The sequence below is a fragment of the Vicugna pacos genome, chromosome 34 (genome assembly GCF_048564905.1).
Source record: "Vicugna pacos chromosome 34, VicPac4, whole genome shotgun sequence".
Lineage (NCBI taxonomy): Eukaryota > Metazoa > Chordata > Mammalia > Artiodactyla > Camelidae > Vicugna > Vicugna pacos.
The window spans coordinates 4,320,995-4,344,044 of NC_133020.1; the positions used below are offsets into that span (position 1 = coordinate 4,320,995).

The window sequence follows — 23,050 nt, forward strand, 5'->3', positions numbered from 1 at the left end:
CACTACTCAAACTCCAGTACTAGCAATTTTTCAAAGAGGTCATACAGTTTCATAACTGAGGGACTCTGCACATGTCTCTTCCTCTACAAGACCTCCCTTCCCCACTTGATGATCTGACAAAGACCTGTTCACCTTCTGAGTCTAAATTCTAATAACTTCCCCTCCTTTATGAGCTTCCTGACCTTGTATACTATCTCCACCATCAACCTCATCAGACTATATGGCAACTGCTTACATTTCTTTTCATTCATTCCCCCAGTGAAATTGCATGTCTCTGCCTTCATCATGTGAAATAGTTTCTAGGAAAGTATATTATCCTGTTATCCTAGTTTGTTGCACTGAATTCAGGCACAAAATTGATAGCATTTTAGGTGCTAAGGAGCTTCTAACCCTTAAGACTGAAAGTCAGAGTGAGATTATAGGAAATCTGCTTTTAAATTTTAAACAAGTATATTACTATACATGAAGTAAAAACTCTTAAAATTTTTAGAAAAAAGTTAACAAATGTTCAGGAGCTGTAAGAAAAAAAAAAACTACAAAACCCAATTGAGGAATATTTAAAGAGGATAGAATAAATGGAGAAACATATCCACTAAATAGAAAGATTAAATACAGGGGAAAATGTTGACTTTTCATATACAAATCTAAAACTACCAAAATTTCTATCAAAATCCCAACAGGGTTTTCTTTCTACATTTAACTTGTTTAATGATTTTAAAATTTTAATTGGAAGATTAATAGGCAAGATTAGCTAAGGAAAAGAAGGACAGCCCTATTAAGTATCTAAACATACAATTAAATGATAGTAATTATAACAATGTAAATGGCCCTGCTACAGGAATCAACAGACACAGATCAACAGAATGAAAAAAAAAGTCTAGAATATATCTAAGTGTATATGGAATTTAGTATATGGCAAAGGTGCATTCCAAGTAAGGAGGGGAGAGAGGAATTGTTCCATAACTACTGTCAGAGCAACAAGCTAGACATTTGGAGAAAGTGATAATTAGGCCCGATCCCATTTTATCAACAGGAAGTCCAGATGGATCAATTCTTAAATATAAAATGAAATTATAAAATGACTGAAATAAAACAAGGCTCAATATTTTCTAATCCAAAATCCATCCATAACATACTAAACTGTTTTTTTACATTTGCTGTAGTAGAAGATACTATTATCATAAAAGATAAACCAGAAAATAGTCCTTATACTACATGGCAAAGTGTAAATAACCCGTGTATATAAAGGCCCCCATAAATCATTAAAAATAAAATGAACAGAAATTTTTAATGGACAAAGGAGAAATACACAAAATTTAGGAATTAAGTGAAAATGATCAATAGCATAAAAAAAATACATACAAATAGGAAAAAAATTAAAAGAGCCAGAGATATGTTTTACTTCTCTAATTAGCAAATATTAAAAAGGCTGGTAATACACAGTGTAGGCAAGGATGCAAAAAACAGGCACTCTCATTTATTTCTTGGTGAAAGTGTAAATTTGTACAAAATTCCAGAGGACGAATTGATAGTATCTGTCTTCACAATGTTACCTGGAAGGTGCGAAATTATAAGCAACTTTCAGAGAGTTACAGATTTCTATACTAGACTTTTTTTTACTAGATTATGTTACTAGAAAAATTTTGTTTAAAGAAAAAAAGAATAAAAGAAAATTCATAGGACAGAAGAAATAAGGAAGGCAGAGAAAGTATATCTAGACACATATAAAATGTGCACATATTAAAAAAAAAAAGAAACTGTTCAGGAAGAATATTATTTGGGAAAAAGAAACTCTAACAAAATGGAAAAGACTTCAAAAATCAAGTGGCAACCAAGTTTGAAATGATAGGAGAAAAGTCTCATGAAACTGAAAGCACAAGAGGGGGTCAATGATTTTTCAAATGTGTGAGGTCCTTGGTGAAGCCTTAAAGCAAAAGCAGGACCTGAGCGGCTGCCACATGCATAAATTCCTGTGCAGTAAAGAGCAGGTTAGTGTTTGCCATGAAGGCTGCCTTTTTCAGATTCTGCAGGTTTCGTGCTGCTGTGTGATTTCAGGCACTGCCATAATTTGTGAAACTCCCTGGCAGTTAGCCTGTGATCTTAGAAGCAAATGGAGTAGGCAGCATATTCATATCTCTTTTTCATTATTAAAATGCTCTCTACTCGTATCTACAGCTGAAACCAAGTATTTTCTTATGATATTTAACAGGATACAAGGATAGTATATATATTAGCTTGAAAGAAAATACACATCTCTTAATACTTTTAACACATAAATCTCTTTCAAAAGCCATACATTCATTAAGTAGCTTTTTAATATGAAATAAAAAGTACTGTACTTTTATCTTTTAAAAAATTGAATCCACCTAAATTTTAGCATGCAGATGGACATGAAGTACATTACAGCCTTAAATATAAAACACCTATACTCCGTCTTAATCTGCTCAGGCTGCCATGACAAAATATCACGGACTGGGTTGCTTAAACAGCACAAATTTATTTTCTCACAGTTCTGAAGGCTAGATGTCCAAGACCAAGGTGCCAGTTTGGTTGGTTTCTGGTGAGAGCTCTCCCAGGTTATAGCTTATAGAAGGCTGCCTTCTACCTATGTCTTCATTTGCCAAGGGGCGAGAATGACCTGGGAGCCACCTAACCCTGTCCCAAAATTTCTCAGGTTTTGAAGCTTTGGGTGTGTTGTGTCCTCTCCTTAACACTGATTTCTGGCTGCTCTGATAAAGGATTCTTTTTTCTATTACTTTATACTTAACTGCCTGGCTGAGGGACAAAAAGGCTCCATGACTTACCTACCAAATAAACTACATGGATTTTTGAAGAATTTGCTTCAAACCAGTCTTTTCATTTACTGGTGAGGTCTGCGGCTTTGTTCTAGAATGGCTGAGGTCAGAATTTGACCTCAGATAAGTAGGGAAATAGGGTAAATACATCCCTCGAGACTGTAAACTAGAGTATTCAAAAATAATAGGTTTGCCTCACCACTGGATGAGAGTGAGACCTAGTCACATTATAAGTCCATGTTTTCCTATTTTTTGGCAACAGCATTATGCACACACACACACACACACAGAAATCTATCACTAAGCACTGCTCAAAACATCTGCCGGGTACAAAAAAAAAATCTGTGTGCCCTGTAAGAAATCTCCTCGGGTGATTTATACTCTAGTAAAGAAGGTAAAACACGTGCTCCTAAAGTAACAAATGCACTTACAAACATCCCAATAGTAAATGGGATAACTGTAAATAAACATTAAAATTATACTTTACCAAATTATGTGATTCTGAAAATACAACTTTAAAAGTTATTTAAATTTGAAAGCCAAGTTAAAGACCAGACTCAATGCCACAGAATAAGTTTCATAATGACAATTCTACAACATCTCTGAAACATGTCCACATAAATCTCTATGTTAGCGCGGATCAAAAGGGGTCATGTACTATGTAACTTCAAAAGAAATTATGGCTATGAAATAGCATCCAGCCTTGAATCACTCATAGTTAAAAATGAGTAAACCTTTTAAGACCAAATGAATATATAGAATTAATACATGCTTGTCAAAGAAATTTTATGAATAATCATATTATGAGAATTTAGGTACCAAAATTTATGGCAGACTCTTAATCTAATTTTTGGTATTAATTTTTGTTGGAGAAAATCTCTTTAATGAAAGTAATTCATTTAAATTGATTAACTTCTTTTAACAGTTTTTATTGATTTATAATCATTTTACAATGTTGTGTCAAATTCCAGTGTAAAGCACAATTTTTCAGTTATACATGAACGTATATATATTCATTGTCACATTTTTTCTCTGTGAGCTACCATAAGATCTTGTGTATATTTCCCTGTGCTATACAGTATAATCCTGAGAAACTATTTTTAAATTTAAAAATAGGTTAAAAAACCTTTATTTTCTATTTACTGAAATATTTTAAGTTTCATTTTTATCTAGTCAAAACAGTTTACTTGTTTTTTTGGTTTTTAAACATTTTACATTTCTAACTAAACTATTTACAAATTCTAAATACGCTGAAACATATTTGGAACACGAAAACTCATTTTACATATTAAATCAAACTGAAGATGCATTTTTTCATCCCACTTTAAGATTTCTAAAATTTGGAAATGCTACCTTTTCTGTCCCCTCAATATCAGTTATCAAATTGATGGTGTGTCCTAAAATATCCATGTCATCTTAGATTTGTGAAGGTACTAGCTAATGCTTTAAATTTCTATTATTGTGTAAGAGAGGAAAAACATTTTCACAATGGTCAATTAGCCTACAGAACTGAAGATGGTATTCTTCTAATGACTTCAAAATTATTCAATTTAGTTCCAATAAATGAAAGAACATCTTGATTTTCTAAATTATTAGGACAGAAATGAGAAAAATCACATAATACCTTCAGCATATGAGCCTGCATGAAATTTTAATAAACTACACCTCTATTGTCAGTTCTCAAAAATGTCCCCAATCTTGGCTTTTTTTTTTTTTTTTTTGAAAATAAAAGGTCAGTTTTCTTATTAGTACCGTTTATTCAGGGACAAATAATCCAATTTTTAAAGTATACATTTTTCCTACTGGTAGAAAAGTACTAAAAATTGTTTTTTGTTTTTTTCTAAAAACTGCCTATTTGGATGATAAAATTGGAGGTGCTTTCTTAAAATGTTTATAACTTTGTTACTGTTTAATCTGAACCCAACAAGCTAATGTTTTTATAAACAACAGTTTAAGCTGTTTTCATTTGAAAAATGTGTATCATTTTTATTTTCTAAAAATGATCCTCATTTAAAAGAAAAAGTTGTCACACCTAAGTTAAGGAAAGGTGGCTAACAGCTAAATTAGGGAATAAAGATAGTAAATGAAAAGAAATAGCATAAAACTTAGTGTGTATTCTCAAGATAATATTTTGTGGAGGAAAGGGAATGACTTAAGGTCCTTATTAGGAACATCAATCATGGTGTTGGTGACCTGCATCTACACATATAGGTAAAAAGGTACAAATAAAAGTTATATATTGTAAGACAAAAACAAACAAAAAAACAACCAAATGAGTAGTAGTCATTTAGATACGCTTATAAATACCCTCCTCTTCAAATTAGTTGTTTAAAAGTTTTTTACCTTCCCTTAAAAAAAAATGAAATGAAGCATACAAAATTCAGTGACCATCAGGAAAATGTAATGTAATTGACTTTCTACAAAATTGAAGATGAAAACAAAGAATAAAGCAGTAGTTTTCCCAAGTCTCTTTTTTTTTTTTTAATTCTCTGGACATTTTTGTCTTCAACAATTCTCACGGACACCTACAAGTACCAAACGATCGTATACAAAAATGAATAAAACCTGGCCTTTTCCCTCAACTTTTATTAAGCAAGAATGAGATCTGTAACTCCCTGCAATCTACTACTAATTCCAGAAACAGGTAAGTATCCTCAGGAAAAGCATACGTTTAAACCTTGATATCAGGTAATTCCATTTAATAATCGTTACCCGTGAAAGAACACTGGGAGTGTTGTAGTGACAGTACAGTTTTCAGATCTCACAAAACTCCCTCACAAAAACTTACAGAGTGCCTAAAAAAGTAGAACCAAAAACTCAAATTCAGTACCTATGGCAAAAACAGATGCCACAGTATTTCTATGGATGTGAAAATACAAGCAAGTAAAGATAAACCATGAACAGTCAAGACGGTTATCTGGTAGTAACTTATGGTGAAAAAGAATATGAAAATGAATGTATGTGTGTTCATGTATGACTGAAGCACTGTGCTGTGCACCAGAAACTGACAAAACATTGTAAACTGACTATACACCTCAGTAAAAATACATAAAAAAAATTTTTAAATGTTTTAAGTACACAAAAATATTGAGAATAATATCTATCCATACTGCAGTGCTATAACCTGTGAAATCAGCAGCAGAAATGGCATATAGAAGACTGGACCCAGGCTTTAAAAAGCTTATACAGACAATTCCCAAAGTTATCCACAGCCACTCACAACTACCAGAGATGATAATTTAATGATCAACTGCATCTATTCATTACATTCTTTAAAATGTGGTAGCAAAATAGGTCTGAACATTGTTTTCTTTTTCTGTATTATGCGAGGTGCGATCTGATAAGCTGCCAGTTTCTTGGGTGCTTGTCACAGGTGGGAGTGGACCTGCTCTGGGAGTCAGAGAAAGAAGACAAGAGAGATTGGAACACAAGCTGTACTAAGTTCTCTAGTCATGTTTCATGAGGAGTCCTTTAAATAGCGGCCTCTGACAGACGCAGCATGACTCACTTTTCTTCCTCTGCTGAGGCTACACACCCTGGACAGAGCAGGAAAGGAGGGGTCGTGCACACCCCCATTGTACCGCAGAGTTCATGGCATTTGTTACGGGCACATTCACACCCCTCCACCTATCCTGGTAATCAGACCATATCACATAAAATAACACTGTTAGAATTCTCTGTAATAGTTAATGTTTAAAAAAATAAAAAAGGTTCGTTTCAAGGTTTTACAAACATTCCACTTATTAATTACTCTTTCTCTGGTCAGACTAAAATCTTCACAAAGGCACACCCAATATTGGCCTTAGTGGAGGTAAATTTCACTACAAAATTTCAGGTAGATTTCGTTACAAAACTGGAGGTAGATTTCTTTACAGAAATGAAAATATATATTTATATATATTGATAATATACAATATTGTACTTTTTACAATATTGTAAATTAAATTATAGTAATTAAAAATATATTTTGTAATACTTATTAATAAATAAGTATTTATTAAAAATACACTTCCAGAAAGTCTAACACATATATCATATATGCACAAACTTGGTAAGCATAAAGCAGACACAGAGATGTACAGATTATCTCACAGTTTGAGTTATCCATACTTTCATTTGTGCCTCCTCTACCTTTAATGACTCTATGAGTTGGTTACTTAAACTGTTTTCCTTAAAAAATTAATCAAAATATTTGCTTTAAATGCGTGTATTTTAAGACTGAAATCATTCTGCTGTAGCGACAATAAAGAATATTTAAAATTTAAACTGTTTCTTTTTCCTTCACCTCCAAGCTAAGACGAAGTGATGCACTTCTATTTCTCTCAATAAGTACAGCTAAAAGGCCTGGACGCTATTTAAAAACAAATGTAGTAAGACTGCAGAAGGTGATGAGTAAACAGACCACCTGGGGACTCGAGGACACAGTGGTAAATTCTGAGTGTTCTTTCAGCCTCATACATCCCAGTGTGGGTACTGTTCTGGCCAGCAACCAGGAAGTGCCAAAGGGCACAAATGAAAACAGCCACTGGAAAAGCTATCCCTCGCCAGCCGAAGGACCACAAAAGGGGCAACCCAGAGAACGGGTAACTTTTACATCTTAGATGCCCTAGGAGAGCCAGAGCCCACGGGAAAAAATGTGATCCCACCTCCACTCTATGAGCAACAGCCAAGCACTGAGCCCAGGCTTCCACCCCCGCCCAGCACTGACAGATAAACTAAACGGCGTGCCAGCCTGTGAGTTCAGTTTGACTATGAGACCTCCGAGTACACTTTTCTATCACTTACTTAGCTAAGGTAATAAAATACGCCTTAGGTTAGTTTACTCTTTTTTTCACAGAGTATAGAAAGCAGAGAGGTCCTTCTTGGTACTGAAGTAAAATCACCTAAAAACTATTTCCCTGGAAAGTACTGCTTCTTAGTAAGAGGAAGATACTTTTAAACTGAATATTAGTTTCAAAGACTCAAGTTGCTACTCTTAGATTATCACTATGAATAGTAAAAGCAGTGAGACCACAACGACAATGCCACCAGGCATTTATATTGGGTTTCACTGTAGGAAGCTCAGAGTGTCGTATGTCAGGTGATAGACGGTCTCTCAGGTATGTTAATGTTCCCGTTAATGGACTGAGAAACTGAATTTGCAAAGGTATCTGTCTCACTAACTGGCCCAGAATAAGTCACTCAATATAGAGAGAAGAAAACACGAAGTTCCAGTATTCAGCACTGCACCTTCTAATAAGCACCATGATTCCAAGCGGAGACTATAAACGTGGCTGTACATGGTGTGATTAGCCCTTGGGCAGCAGGGTACGCTATATCAGTGAATTCATCCATTCAGCTCAAGAGTATTAAGTGAGCCCACGTTACATGGCGAGTACTGCTCTAGGTACTGGGAAGGAAAGTTCCAAACCACATGGAGCTCACACTGGTGGGAGCAAAACAAAACATAAATCAAAACAAAATAAAAGGTGCTATGAGGAGAGAGGAAAAAGGCAAAGAAAGGGGTCTTGGGAATGCTAAGCATAGACACAGGTTCTTACCTTCTGCAGCACAGTCAAAGAAAGTGTCCACAGGAAGCCAGCATTTGAGTAAGTTTCTAACGGAAGTGAGGGTTCAGTGAGAGTTGTTAAAAAAGTGCAATTTTTAAAAAGTTAAAATGGAACCCGTATAAATATAAATAAACCCATGCCAAAAATCTATGCTACTCTTTATTAACAAATGAATCATTTATGTTAACACTGAATGAATCAGATGTTAAGACTGGTTCAAAGAGCATCTGAATAGGTATATGTGTAGAAAATTTAAATAGCAGTGTGCTCCAGACATAGGAAACAGACTTATAGTTACGGGGGTGGGGAGGGGGTGGGGAGGGATAAATTGGGAGTTCGGGATTTGCAGATACTAACTACTGTATATAGAATAGATAAACAACAAAGTCATGCTAAATAGCACAAGGAACTATATTCAATATCTTGTAATAACCCATCTTGAAAAAGAATATATATACATACATGTATAACTGAATTACTATGCTATACACCAGAAACTAACACAATATTCTAAACTGACTATACTTCAATTAAAAAATAAAAAGTAAATAAAATTTTTTAAAAATTTAATAATGGAGTGTAAGACTAAGAAAGAATTCTAGGTTAGAGACAAAATTGATGAATGTCCTATAGGGCAATAAACAGTATTCTCTGAAGTTCTAACTCTAAAAAAAAAAAAAAAAAACTTATTAATTAACATGTAATGTCAATACAACTGAGACTTCTAATCAGTCATAAATGGTAAGTCAAAGTACTCCATTCTCCTAAATAATCCTTGAGTAGGTCTAGTAAATAATGTCTCCACTGGACACTGGAAGAACACACTGCTCATCCTTTTCCTTATTTTCAAGTTTTGCATTTTTTTAAACAAAGCCATGTAGAATATCTGTGAGAAGAGCATTCCAGCTAGAGAAACTGAACGAATCACAAACCCCTCCACTCACCACTCCCACAGTCAAGGAACATCCTCCCCAACACAGACTCACACATTCCCCTGGACTTAATTATTAAGTGCAGTGTGAGTAAATAGCTCTGGGTGAACTGGAAAAGTTGGAGAAGACCGAAGATTTACACTGGAAGGAGAATGATAATTGAGGTTGGAAAGTGATTTGATTTACATGTTTAAAAACACTACTCCATCTGCTGAAATAAAGAGTCGTTAAGGGAAAAGAGCAAGGGCGGAAGCTAGAAAGACCACTTAGGAGACTGTTAAAATGATCTAGGTAAGTAAACAAGGAAACACACAGGTCGTCAGATGTAAAAGTGCTACAGAGAGAAATGAAGCAGAGCCCGGGAAGGCGGGTAGGGAATGTCAGCACTGTCTGGAAAGGTCTCACTTGCACAGAGACCTGGATGATACAAAAAAACTAAACCATGCAGAAAATTGAGGGAAGAGTGTTCCAGAAACAGGGGTAAACCAAAATGACTGAGGAGAAGGAGCTGGAGAAAAGACAGGGAGAAGGGATACAGGAAAATACAGGGCCTTGCAAACCATTTTAAGGACTTACTTGACTTTTAGTTTGGGTGAGATGAGAAGCCACTGAAGGTTTCAGAGCAGAGAAATGACATGAGCAGCTTTAAATGTTAAACAGATCACAGGGGCTGCCATGTGGAGAATGGTCTGTAAGTGGGCAATGACAGAAGTAAAAAGATTAGTTAGAATAGAAGATTCTTCAGTATTCCAAGTGAGAGAGAATGGCCTAGGGCAGGTGGATAGCACTGACCAGAATGATAAACAGTCGAAACTTGAATATTTTGAAGGTACAGCCAACAGGTTTTGCTAAAGGAACAAACATGGGGTGAGTACGAAAAAGAATAAATGTGGATTTTAGCTTTAGCAGTTGGAGAGAGAGAAATGCCACTTACTGGGATGATGAAAGGCTGAAGAAGAAACAAGTTTATTAAAGAAATGTGAGGAGAAGAAGAGGAAATGTTGATTACAAACAATTTATGAAAAAGATTAAATATCTCAGTTTGGGGTTTGTATGATTCTAAATTCTTTTCAAATATAATCACAGTAAGAATTAGAATGCCCAATCTCCAGATTTTATCCATCAGAATCAGAATAATTTTCACCAGGATTGAGTCTCAAACAACTAACCTTCATAGTTTCTCACAGATTCATACTTTTCAAAATGGCATTTATCATTGTCATCTATGTGAGCCAATATTTTACATATTTAAACAAGTATCTGATCCTTCATTAAGTATTTACTGAGTACTTTTTGAAACTATAATACATACTCCATCAAAAGGCCTACATATTAAATTTTTAATCCACTGTGTTTACCTGAAGTTCTTTGTATCTATCTTGAAAAGAAATGGCCTCTTGCTCTTTTTCTTTAAGGAAATCTTTTTCTAAGACACTATGTTTTTCCATCAATGATTCCACATCCTGAAAGAAAAACCCAAGCATAAATTTTGTAATATTTAAAGGCATAAAATATACTCACTTTTTTTCAATGAACGCACTAGAAAATATTTGGTAAGGAAAGAATCTACAGGAAGCATGGGGTTTTTTTAATATTTTATTTATTTATTATTATATTATTAAACTTTTTTGGTGGGGGAGGGGAGGTAATTAGGTTCATTCATTTCTAGAGGAGCTGCTGGGGATTGAACCCAGGACCTCATGCATGCTAGGCAAGCGCTCTACCACTGGAGCTATACCCTCCCCCTGTAGGAAGCATGGTTTTTAATGTTCAACAATATTATAGAATGTAAGCTTCACTCCCATTCCCAGACCAATATCAAAGATTGAGGAAACACAGAAATTATTCATGCTAATAAATAAATAAAAGCATCTAAACTAATTGTAAACAACACTCACTTCTACATATACTTTCTATAAATCTGCTAAGGTCTTTCTATAAATACATTTGAAGGGAAGAGAAATGAGAATACACATAAATTATTCACTACAACAGCTGAACATCTAAGTACTCTGGCCAAATATCCCGCGATGCCCGACTTCCCACAGGGACAAATGAATGCCACAAACCTTCTAATCTACATAAGAAATACAATACTACCTGCTTTCGAAGTAAGTAAAAATAAACGAGAAGGAAAGTATTCATTAGAGAAAAAAAATCCAAAGTATATGTTTAAGACTAGAAATTTCTATTTGACACAACATTGTAAAATGATTATAACTCAATAAAAAAAAAAGACTAGAAATTTCTTATCAAAGACCATATTCTAAGAGGTAAACTCATATGACTGATTTAAACCTACAGCCCAGGACTATTTAGTACTTTTCCACTGATGAGTTTTTAATCAGAGGTTGGGATTATATCATATTTCCAGTATACGCAAGTCAAACATTTCTTTTTTAAGCAAATGTAAGTATACCTTTTTAATTCTCTGTTTTTCTTCTTCAGAAACTTTGAGTTTCATCTCCAGACTTGCAATTTTCTGCTGAAGCTGTATGTTTGATACGTTTGCTCCAGGATCCTCAGAATCACCCACAGGAGCAATTGTTCCATTACTTTTCTCATCAGTTAAACCCAATGGAAAAAGTGAGATATCCAGATGAGTGTGTGTTGATTGCTGAATCTAAACCACATTAAAAACAAAAAATACACAAGAGGGGAAAGTTTACACTGTACCCAGAAAGAAAACATCCGAAGGGCACCAGAAACCACATTTGGAAATTAAGTTGTAGCAAAGGTTCCGAAATTATTTCACCCTTTAAGTAAATCAACAGAAGACCTCAAACTGTTATAACAACCTGATCTTCGTAATAGGAAACAAAATTTTCTCTAAGTTTTAGAGTTTAAAGCATTTACTATTTTGTAAGCAAAGCACTAAAAACCTTAAAACTTCTTTTATGCTTGAGAGTGTATAATTAAGTGTAAACACATCTCATACCCACCAGTTCTTGAATGTGCTCATACATTCAGAATTTGTTTATATTTTAAATTGTAAATCAGAATTTGAAGTTTACCAATAACCTCTAATTGATCATCACTTTCTAGTAAAGATAACAGGTGACTTGAGATTGTATAGAGGACTTTGGAAATCTGGACTAACTCCAGCGTCTGGCACGAAGCCCGGACTAATAAACATTTGAATGAATAAACCCTATGGTATGTTTTTGTTTCTACTCTAAAAGTGAAATGAACACTCTAATACCTGAAAACATACAGTAAGTTTCCCTGAAAAGAGAAATCGTTTCTTGTAATCATTTTCCCTTTTGAAGTTCATGATGTGTAATGCAAAACTAAGTCAATTTTAATGAACAAGATGTCCAAACAGTATTTTGGTAACTTAAGTCTCCTTAAAAACCTTGCAACTGTGCCACAAAGCAAACATACTATTCAGGTTTTTAAATTCTAGATATTAACCTCAAAGTTAGAGTATCTATCTACAGTAAAAAAGGAAGGAGGGAAGGAAGGAAGGAAGGAAGGAAGGAAGGAAGGAAGGAAGGAAGGAAGGAAGGAAGGAGAAGGAAGGAAGGAAGAGAGAGAGAGAGGGAGAAAGAAGGAAGGAAGGAAGGAAGGAAGGAAGGAAGGAAGGAAGGAAGGAAGGAAAGAAAGAAAGAAAGAAAAAGAAAGAAAGAAAGAAAGAAAGAAAGAAAGAAAGAAAGAAAGAAAGAAAGAAAGAAAGGAAAGAAAGAAAGAAAGAAAGAAAGAAAGAAAGAAAGAAAGAAAGAGAAAGAAAGAAAGAGAAAGAAAGAAGGAAGGGAGGAAGGGAAGGAAGGGAGGAAGGGAGGAAGGAAGGAAGGAGAAGGAAGGAAAGGAAGGAAGGGAGAGAGAGAGAGGGGGGAGAAAGAAAGAAAGAAAGAAAGAAAGGGAGAGAGAAAGAGAGAAAGAGAAGAAAGAAGGAAGGGAGGAAGGGAAGGAAGGGAGGAAGGGAGGAAGGAAGAAAGAAAGAGAAAGAAAGAAAGAAAGGGAGAGAGAAAGAGAGAAAGAGAAGAAAGAAGGAAGGGAGGAAGGGAAGGAAGGGAGGAAGGAAGAAAGAAAGAGAAAGAAAGAAAGAAAGAAAGAAAGAAAGAAAGAAAGAAAGAAAGAAAGAAAGAAAGAAAGAAAGAAAGAAAGAAAGAAAGAAAGAAAGAAAGAGAGAGAAAGAGGGAGGGAGAGAAGGAAGGAAGGAAGGAAGATCAGAAAAGCTTCATTTAAAGCAGTATGCACTTTTTTAAGTAGATAAACTTCCCATAAAAATATGCTTGTCTTTACCTGTGCTTTAGGAACCGTCTGACCGACAATGCTGTTGTCTGCATGTGTATTCTCTGGTGAGGAAATGATGGGCTCAGAAGAGAGGCAGCCGACAGAAGGAGAACTGTGGTCATGGTCCAGTACAATTTCAGGAGAAGCTGGAGAAAGATGGACTCCAGCTACTAAAGGAAAACAAACAAGGCAAAAATAAAAGGATTATTAAAGAGAAAATAAAGAACAGGTTGAAGGGAAGAAAGAGAGCAGAGGGAGGGAGGGAAAGGAAAAAAGGGTAAGGAACGTAAAAGCGGTGAGGCAGAAACTGAGGATTCTATGACTATTTTTCAAGAACTGTTACCTGAAATCTAAAACTAGCGTTTTTAAATTTAACATGACATTTCCATGTGAGACCCAGGCAAACAAAAACAATTTAATAATGCCTTAGTCTTACATACGAACACATTTTCAACTCAGAGAAATTATTCAAATATATTATTTATCTATTCAGTTGGTTAAGAAAAAACGCTAGCATGCCTACGAGTGACAGGCACTGCACACGGAGGGGACAGCCGTGAGGACAGGCATCCACGTACTCAATGCCCGTATGACCCAGGAAGCAAGTCAAATCATTCTTTTTATTTATCACAGTAGAGGGAGCCAAGGGGAAGAACAATTCCTTTAATAGAACTAACCCGCTGTCTCTGTGTTAACTTCTTTTACAACAACAGATCTTTCATATTAAAATCAATTTTAGTTCGCTGAGTTGTTTCTACAGAAAAGCAATGTTGAAATACAACTCTGTAATTAGTCTTACAACAAAACATTATTAGATTGTGATTAGGGTTCAAATACAAAGGTCATGGGAAACAAGCCAATTCCAAGCATGAAATAAGACAAAAATACTGATGAGGGCAAAATAAATATTATATTGATATAACTTTATTTTCAAATGTTCTTTCTAAAAGAACATACAAATATTTATTTGTACTATGTGTTTTGAAGTCTAAGAAGAGTAACTAAATCATTTTTAACAGTAATTCATTTATACATTTTGACTTTCTAAATTGTAAAGACCTTTATTCCACTTTGGCATCAGTGGCAACGTCAGCGAAGCTCTACCATAAATTCTGGAAGGCAGCTCACAATGGAAATTGCATTTTTCCCTGAAGAAAGACATTTATAACGTCATTAGGTATTAAAAACTTAAAAAACGCATCCATTTTTAATTGGTACCCTATGGGATCATTTAATTATCTTTTATACACTTTTATTGTGTAGCAATATTGTGTTTTTCAAACACTACGTGCCATACTGGATAAGGTATTCTAGTTTCTCTCACAAGCATTTCACTATTCTAACTAAAATATAGAGAACTGGAATTTCAACTCACGTTTGTACTTGATATATCTTTTTCAGGAATTATTTTTCTAATCTTCACTCTTCTATATGCTAACAGATTTCCCTAAAATGTCAAAATATTCTAGCTGCTAATTCTGAATTACAATTATAACATAAATATTACTAATTAATTGTTAAAGAAATGAAAATAAGTACTACAGCATATTAAAAAGGAAAACAGCCTTGTGATTAAGAGGGTACACTCTGAGATCACATTGCTAAAGCAAGTATACAACAACTGGCAAATTTACTGAACTTCACTCGGTTTCCTCATCCGTAAAACTGGCATAGAACTGCTGATGAGTTTTTTATTCTTTTTTTATTCTGATGAGGTTTTAATTGACTAAAATACATAAAGCTTTTAGAACTGCACTAAAATTATTTTCATTACTATTTCAAAGACTGTTAAAAGTTATTGGACAAGTATATTTATTTCTGGGCAAAAAGGGTATGTGTAACTATGATTCTGAGTTCAAGAAATTCTTTTAAAAAGTCATTCTGATCCAATACTTGAACATTTTCACATCTCTTTATGTCATTCATACTCATAGCCATAATCTAAGACAAGATGTCATGTTGTCATGACTTCAACTCTCATTCTGTAACATGAAGTGTTATGTATATTAGGGAAAGAAGACGGGGAAGAGGGTGAAGTAAAAGTAAGGGAAAGAGGGAGAAAGGAAAGAAAAGGGATAAATACATCACTCCACTAGATCCATCATTTATGATATTCATTTTCCTTTCGGCTATTAAATCAAATGAACCCTTCCTATTTTATCTTTCTTTAGTTCTTCAGAGCACATACTAATGACTCTCCCTTTTCCTTGGCACCTGTGAACCACCATATCCTAGCTTCCTCCTGACATTGTTTTTTTTTAACTTTCTCTGGTTTCCTTTTTAGACTCTTCTCCATTGAATCTTAATTTCATTATTTCCTATATCCTCTGACCTTCTCAATGTTCACATTATTCTTACCACTATCAGAATCCATTATTTAAATTATCACCTAAATTCATATCTCTAGCACAAATCCTTCTGCAGACCTCCAGATCCATACACTCACCTAACTATCAGACAGTTCCATTTAGCCATCTAGTTGGTACATCAAACTCACCCATCCTCTTACATAAACCTGCTTTGCTTCATGTTTTCCATCTTAGTTAACAGTATCTCAATGAACTATCTGCCCAAGCCAGAAATGACACCACCAAGTTCCAGCTTCACTCCAGTCACACTGTGCTTCGTACTGTTCCCTGATTATGCCATATGGTCCAATACTTCTGTGACATCACAATACTCCTGCCCAAGTAAAAGCCATAGCTGTGGAATCAGGAACGGATCCAAATTTGAACAATAACAACTTACTTGTTATGCAGCCTTGGGCAAATTTCACAAATCCCTCTGAGCCACAGTTTCCTTTTCTCAAAATGGGGAAATAACTGTGTACCTCAAAACAATGCTATACAGTTTAAATTAGATAATGTATATATACCACTTAGCTGTACCAGAGAGGTACCTGGCAAACATTCAGAAAATGAAAGTTGTCACTGAAATGATCATTTGTCAATATTTGAAACAAGCTTTTCCAGGAATATTTCACCTACTCCATTACCCACACAACCACAATAAAATTTTAATTTCCCACTGTCAAGATGTTTCAGAATTTCTAAGAAATAATAATAATTAAAATTGTATATATCTGTGGGATACATTTGAAACAGTATTTAGAAAAAAATCTAGAGCCTTAATATTTCAATCAATTAAAAATAGAATTAAATTTCTAGCTCATAAACTAAAATAGGACAAAGAAAATGCAGATGTCAAAGTAGCTTAAGAAAAAAAAAGTAGATCTAATTAATCAAAATCCTGAATTTCTAAGAAAATTAAATAAAACATTAGTTAACTTTTCCCTTTTTTAGTTTTATTACATAGAATTATTACAGTTTGATTGCACATACACATTATATTTCATGTAAATACGTATATATAATATACTGCATTTTTTTTAGTTTACATATATGTACTGATCACTGTTTCTAAGAATAGATTAGAGCTTTAGCTTTTTAAACTTACATAGTTATCAAAGGAATAAAGCCAACCACAAAATAAGAATCAACAGAATGTGGTAATCCAATCATAAAGGACAGTCAGATGTGTTTACACATATTCAAGAAATCAATCATCTAAGTTAGAAATAAAAGTAGTTTATTTGTGTCCTTTTGTTTTAGATTCCACATATAAGTGATAGCATACGGTATTTTTCTTTCTCTTTCCGGCCCACTTCACTCAGAATGATGATTTCCAGGTCCATCCATGTTGCTGCATACGGCATTATTTTATTCCTTTTTTATGGCTGAGTAGTATCCTGTTGTATAAATATACCACAACTTCTTTATCCAGTCATCTGTTGATGGACATCTGATCTGTTTCCATGTCTTAGCTGTTGTAAACAGTGCTGCTATGAACACTGGGGTGCATGTGTGTTTTGAATTTTATTTTTCTCCAGGTATGTGCCCAGGAGTGGGGTTGCTGGATCACATTGTAAGTCTATTTTCAGTTTTTTAAGGAACCTCATGGAGGGTTTTTTAACTGCAATGAGTTTATGTGACATATTCAAGAGAATATCCTAGTAACAGGCATAACCTTTACTACCCAATGTGGAGGTTAAAACAAAATATTCAGGAGAATATCATAATAGGTCAAAATTACAATCTCCAAAGCTATAGTCAAATAATATATTTTATACTTTGATATTCAAGAATCCACAAAAATGAAAAAACCCCAAACACTTCTAACTTTCAAGTCAAATTCCACAAGCAGCCAACACTCACTAAGTACTCCCTGTGGCCCAGTCCTCTGGGTACCACTTAGAGAAAAGGGGTAAGGGAGCAAGAGTGGGGAAAAACTGCTGAAGTCATCTAGAAAAGACATGATGGTGGTTTTGACTGGGGTAGTCACTAGGGAAGTAGAGGGAAGTGAGAAGATTCCCCAGTTTAGTTAAACTTAGAGCTTGCATGTTTGCTGACGGATGGGCTGTGCATCAGGGAACCACAAGGAGGCAACAGGAACAGAGAAGGATCAGAAGATTCGAGAATCTCAAGAAATGATGGCACTCTCCAAATAGGACACCCCAGAAATGTTGTGTCTATGGAAGATAACAGCACAGAGATCTGGAGACTTTATTAGAGAAGATCAAATACCAAACCTTAAAAAAAAAGGGAAGAAGGGCTTCAAAACTCAACCTGAGTGAACACAAAGTGCACACATTAGGAACAGTGTTCATGGAGACACCAGTCCAGAGACGTCAAGTGTGAGCAGGGCAGACCAGTCACAGCCTTTGATTATGCTGGTCCTATTGTACTGTCAGTGTCATGTTCCTGGGCTGCCTCAACCCTCAGAATGGCCACCTGAGCACTCCCACAGTGAAAGAATGTATTGTTTCCAGCTACAACTAGGCCTAAAGCCCGAAACAAGAATCTCGGGGGTAAAGGAGGAGAGAGACGTACGCAGTCCCGTTAGCTTCAGGCCTGGCCTTGTCCGCTGACCTCTATACCACAGAATTCAAGTCCGAGATTTTTCCTGGTCTCTTACTGCACCCATTCATCCACAGTTCCCTTATCTGAAGTCTACTCCCCGCGCCCCACCCCATGCCATCCTCAGTGAGCAGGATGACGACTTCTGCCCTTTGGCAGATTCAGACATGGGGCTCACTCTGGACCAGTCCTAAACCTAGCTCTCTGTCCAAATCAAGGAGCCCTCATGAAGAACAAGAGTTCCAGGAGTCCAAAGGGAGGTAACACTCCAGGCTTCAGATTCTAGCATTGAGGTCTGGATAACAGAACAGTTTGTCAATTGAGACCTCTTACTGATTCTTAAAGATCCTGTGAGGACAGTATACATGTTTATGAGATTCTCTTATGTTGTTATGTGTAGCTGTAGTTTGTTAACGTTCCAAGTATATATAATGTTCTATTATATAAATATATCTCCCAAATGTTAAACTTTCTACTTTTGGTTGACATTTGGGTTGGTTCTAGTTTGAGCTGTTATAAACAACGGTGCAATAAACATTACTTAACACGTTAAAAAAAAATACAGTGTGACAACTAAAGAGCATTCGCCCACAAAGATTTTATTTTCAATGTACTCATAAAATTACCATCACCTTCAATGTCACCAACATGTTCTTATGTGTGACCCTGAAAATATAAAATTTGACATCATATAGAGTTAGAGAACACATGTGCCCTAAGTTTATATTAGCAAAATTCAAAAATGAACTGTTTGTTCATTTTAACTAACCTTTCTATTAAGTCACAGGAGCAATATAAATTATCACCTAAATTAAAGTAGCTTCACTGAAAATTCACTGCAGGGCTGCTGTAACAGCAAAAACTGGGCATAAAATCACTGGTTACACGATTAAAGGTACATCCATGCAAAGAGTACTATGCAATCACTGCAAGGACTCTGGGAGATCTAGACGTGCCCCTGCAGCAACATCTCCTGTTGTGGGGAGAAGCAAGAGGTGTTAGTACGTATGTCCAGTACGCTGTCATCTGTGTAAGAGGAGGAGGCCGCATTCACATTGTTTATATGCCTGGAAGATACCTGGAGGGTTCCAAAAGAAAACGTAAACACGTTGCATCAGGGGAGTGGGACTAGAGGACTAGGATGAGAAAGATATTCTCACTGCACACCTGTAATATTATTTCCCTTTTCTTTCATGGCTTTTGTACTGCATATGTGTATGTCTGCCTGCCTGTCAAAAACAATCAGAAGTGTATTTTCTGAATCCAAAGGAACATAAGCCAGGAGAGCAATTTAGAAATTTATATATTGGTTTAAGAACACTAGACAATAACTCCTACTGTCACTGAGCCAGACAGAGCCCAAGGCTTTTGTTTTTGTTACTGTTTTCTGGCTAACTCAGCACTGGGATGACAGAGTCAGAGCACTACCTTCGTCTTATAGAAAAAAAGACTCATTGCCAAGCCTTCAGTATGAGAAAATCTCTACAAAACTCTAGTTTAAAATTGTTTTTTCACATGTATTCTCTAATATTCCAAAAATCAAACCACTGTCTTTTTAATGAACAAGTTCAGAATCAGATAAAAGAGATTAAGATTGTATCATAAAACACCAGAAAAACCAGTTTAAGCAGTAATTGGTAATAAGTAAAACACACAGAAAAGGACCAAGTTTCTCTTCAATATTATAGTTCTTCACATTAACAATGGTCTTCCATGTTTACAGCTATGTTTTTAGATTAAATGTAATTTATTAGATCAGCATCAGCTGGACCATGCAGTTAGAACCAGGTACCCTGATTCACCTAGTGGGAGCTACTCATGTTACAGACACTGGAATCAGAAAAAGAAATTAAAAATAAATTTGGAACTCAAAACCTGGAAGAATACTTAGATATTGTCTAGTCTTTCAATTTATAAATTAAATAATTAAGTTTCAGAGAAGTTACACAGCTGAAGGTGAAGTCAGAACTCTTCATTCTACAGTCAGAGATATTTGACTCTAAACGACATTACAAACCTAATCTTCAAAGTCTTAACAAAAATCACTAATATATTGCCTATTATATGCATTAATGAAGGTAGGAATTGCCATAAATTACTGAAAATCCACATAAAGACTAATACTTCCAGGTACAGTAATATCTCACAGCTTTATAAAAGCTGCCATCTTAGTTATTATGTATAAAAACTGGCTCCAGAAAAAATAAACGTGAGTTAAAAATCTAGGAGATTAAAAAATATAGATATATTATATATATATAATATATATATACACACTAATATATATATACACACATATAAAAGAAGTAACAAAAAGAAGCTACCTAGCAATATTTCATTCAAATACCGAGTGTAAAGATATTACAAAATTATTACACTATAATGGAAACTCATGTCCAGGCAAAAAAAAGTCCAATGTGGATACAAAGTAGAAGGGACAAAACGTTTTCAAACATTACGTACACTGCCTATTATAATGCAGTATGTGACTATGTAATAAAACACCTTCAAATTTTACCTCAAATATAGGTCAGACCAATGAATTCAGTTAATGTTTACTATCACTACGTGTAAACCACAGACTAAACTGAAGAAAAATATCAAATTTTTTCTCAAACAAAAATGTGTGGACTCAGGTTCTGAGCTCGTATAGATGTGTAACACAGATTCTACTGGAAAAACAGGGTTAGCAAGGAGAGTAATGGGATATTAATCAAATGACCGATTTGTTGTCCTAGGTTTTCCTGGCCAGGAGAATGGAGAATGGAAAAATTGAACCATGAAATCAAAAAGGCATCTGTCTTCCAGGTTTCTCTCTGCCAATGTCTTGAGAAAAATGTTTGAACTTTCCTGTTGGCTTTGTATGCAAATAGCTCCAGATGCAAAGTGAACCACATCTAAGTTATTTGGTTCAACATCTGCTGGTCCAATTCCCATTATTCCTTCTAAAGGGTCAGCTTGTGAAAGACAGTTTAGTTTGCCCTCTATATAAGCTGTTTTGAAGGAGCTAATTTGGATTAAAGTATCTATCTGGACCACTTGTTTTTCCCTTTGATGGTCAATGCATTCTAATGTGGTCTGTGTAGTGCTGCAAGGAACTTAAAAACATATTGGAAAGGACAGTATTCAAAGTTTTTGCCTCCCACCTCGCCTTCTAGACAATTTATATTTATACAGTTAAAAGTAAAAAGTGAACATTTTCCTCTAAAAGAGCACCACCCACATTGTACACAATGGCAATATGACAATGCTTTCTGACCTAATTAACATTTCACATAACCTCTATCAAAGATTTGAGGCTAAAGTTACTGATAAAAGTGCATGGCAGTATTAATATTACATTTCATGAAACATCTTGTCATTTGAGATGACAATTTTAGAAAGTATCACTGAACGTGGCATATAAAGTATCACTGAATGTGACACAGCACATGGCACTTAGTGTCTGATACATATTTTCAAACATGTGATGAATGAGTGAATTAGTGAATGAATGAAGAAATAAACAAGCTAAATAATTAATTTACATAAATATCACAGATTCTGAAACTTTGGGTCTGCTGCAGTTAGAAAACATAACCAAAAATATACTAAAGCCAAACTAAAACTAATAGTCAAATGTTCTTGGAGTTTGAAAAGTCAAGTAAAGATAGAGTACTTCCTTCAAAAGGGTATGGTAGGGAAGACAACTTGCATTAGAAGGTAAAAGGAAGGAAAAAGGAAGAAAATCAGAATATCTATCTATCTATGTATCTCTACATATACACATTCGCATTTGAATGTACACATACACGTGTATATCAGAAGATAGACGTTAGTTTTCTAAGAAGCAAAGTATTACCAGTCTTTTAAAAAGTTTAAAGGATAGTTAATTGAGAATGATTCTGAGAAAATGAGATTATTTAGCCAAAAGAAGTTTTTTTCTAAAAAATACAGTTCTATGAGAAGCCAATTCAAAAACTTCCTGATATTCTATGTTACGGAAAATGTGAAATGATTTTTCTTTGGGAAAATGTTCAGAAAAAAATTTTTTTTACAAAAAGAGGTAACAGAACTTAATACTACTATTGCCTCTAGAATTCCAATATTTTGAACTGAAATTTAATTTAACCTCTGCTGTCCTTTACTGTTATCTGCTGATACACTGTAGGATCAGGGGAAAAAATTAGAAAAAAACCAGCAAAATAACTGTTCCCTCCTTCTGAGAATCTGTGACTACTCCTTCTAATCTTTATCCCCAGGTCATTTGAAATAGCTTCTTAGCCATCTTTGAGTAATTATCTAAGATTTCCAAGTTACTATAATTTTTAAGGAAAGTTTAGGTTTGCCTTCCTCTAACCTGTGATTGAAAGACTAACCACCCCCACTAGGAATTAAAATAATCAAAAAGAGTTACTTGAATGTAAATCTGCTCTACTAATTATCAAGAAACAATCACTGAGCACTGTTTATTAACAAGGTACAATGCTATACTAGGTATTCATGATTCAAAAAAGTTTAAAACATGGCCTCTGCCTTCCAAGGCTTGGACTAAGATAGACACGCAGAGATGGGAGTCATACGGATAAAACAGTATTTTTCAAAATACAAATTAGTACACCAGTGTGCATAGCAGCACTATT

General features: G+C 34.8%; 1 protein-coding gene across 13 annotated transcripts in view; it reads right to left on the bottom strand.

The window, feature by feature from the left end:
* The window catches only part of CCDC91 (coiled-coil domain containing 91), a 225,084-nt gene that overhangs the window by 160,349 nt on the left and 41,685 nt on the right, over window positions 1-23,050 (bottom strand). Inside the window, exons 1-6 of one of the 13 annotated variants that reach the window (XM_072954298.1) lie at window positions 16,010-16,129; window positions 14,888-14,959; window positions 14,572-14,660; window positions 13,522-13,682; window positions 11,696-11,899; window positions 10,635-10,739 (exon numbers count right to left, since the gene is read on the bottom strand). In XM_072954298.1, coding sequence (XP_072810399.1) covers window positions 10,635-10,739; window positions 11,696-11,899; window positions 13,522-13,682; window positions 14,572-14,590 — 489 coding nt within the window. In that variant the 5' untranslated portion in view covers window positions 14,591-14,660; window positions 14,888-14,959; window positions 16,010-16,129. Of the gene's footprint in view, window positions 1-10,634; window positions 10,740-11,695; window positions 11,900-13,521; window positions 13,683-14,571; window positions 14,661-14,887; window positions 14,960-15,958; window positions 16,130-23,050 lie in introns of those variants that run through there. The other 12 variants (XM_072954297.1, XM_072954293.1, XM_072954292.1 and 9 more) reach the window with 12 other exon arrangements.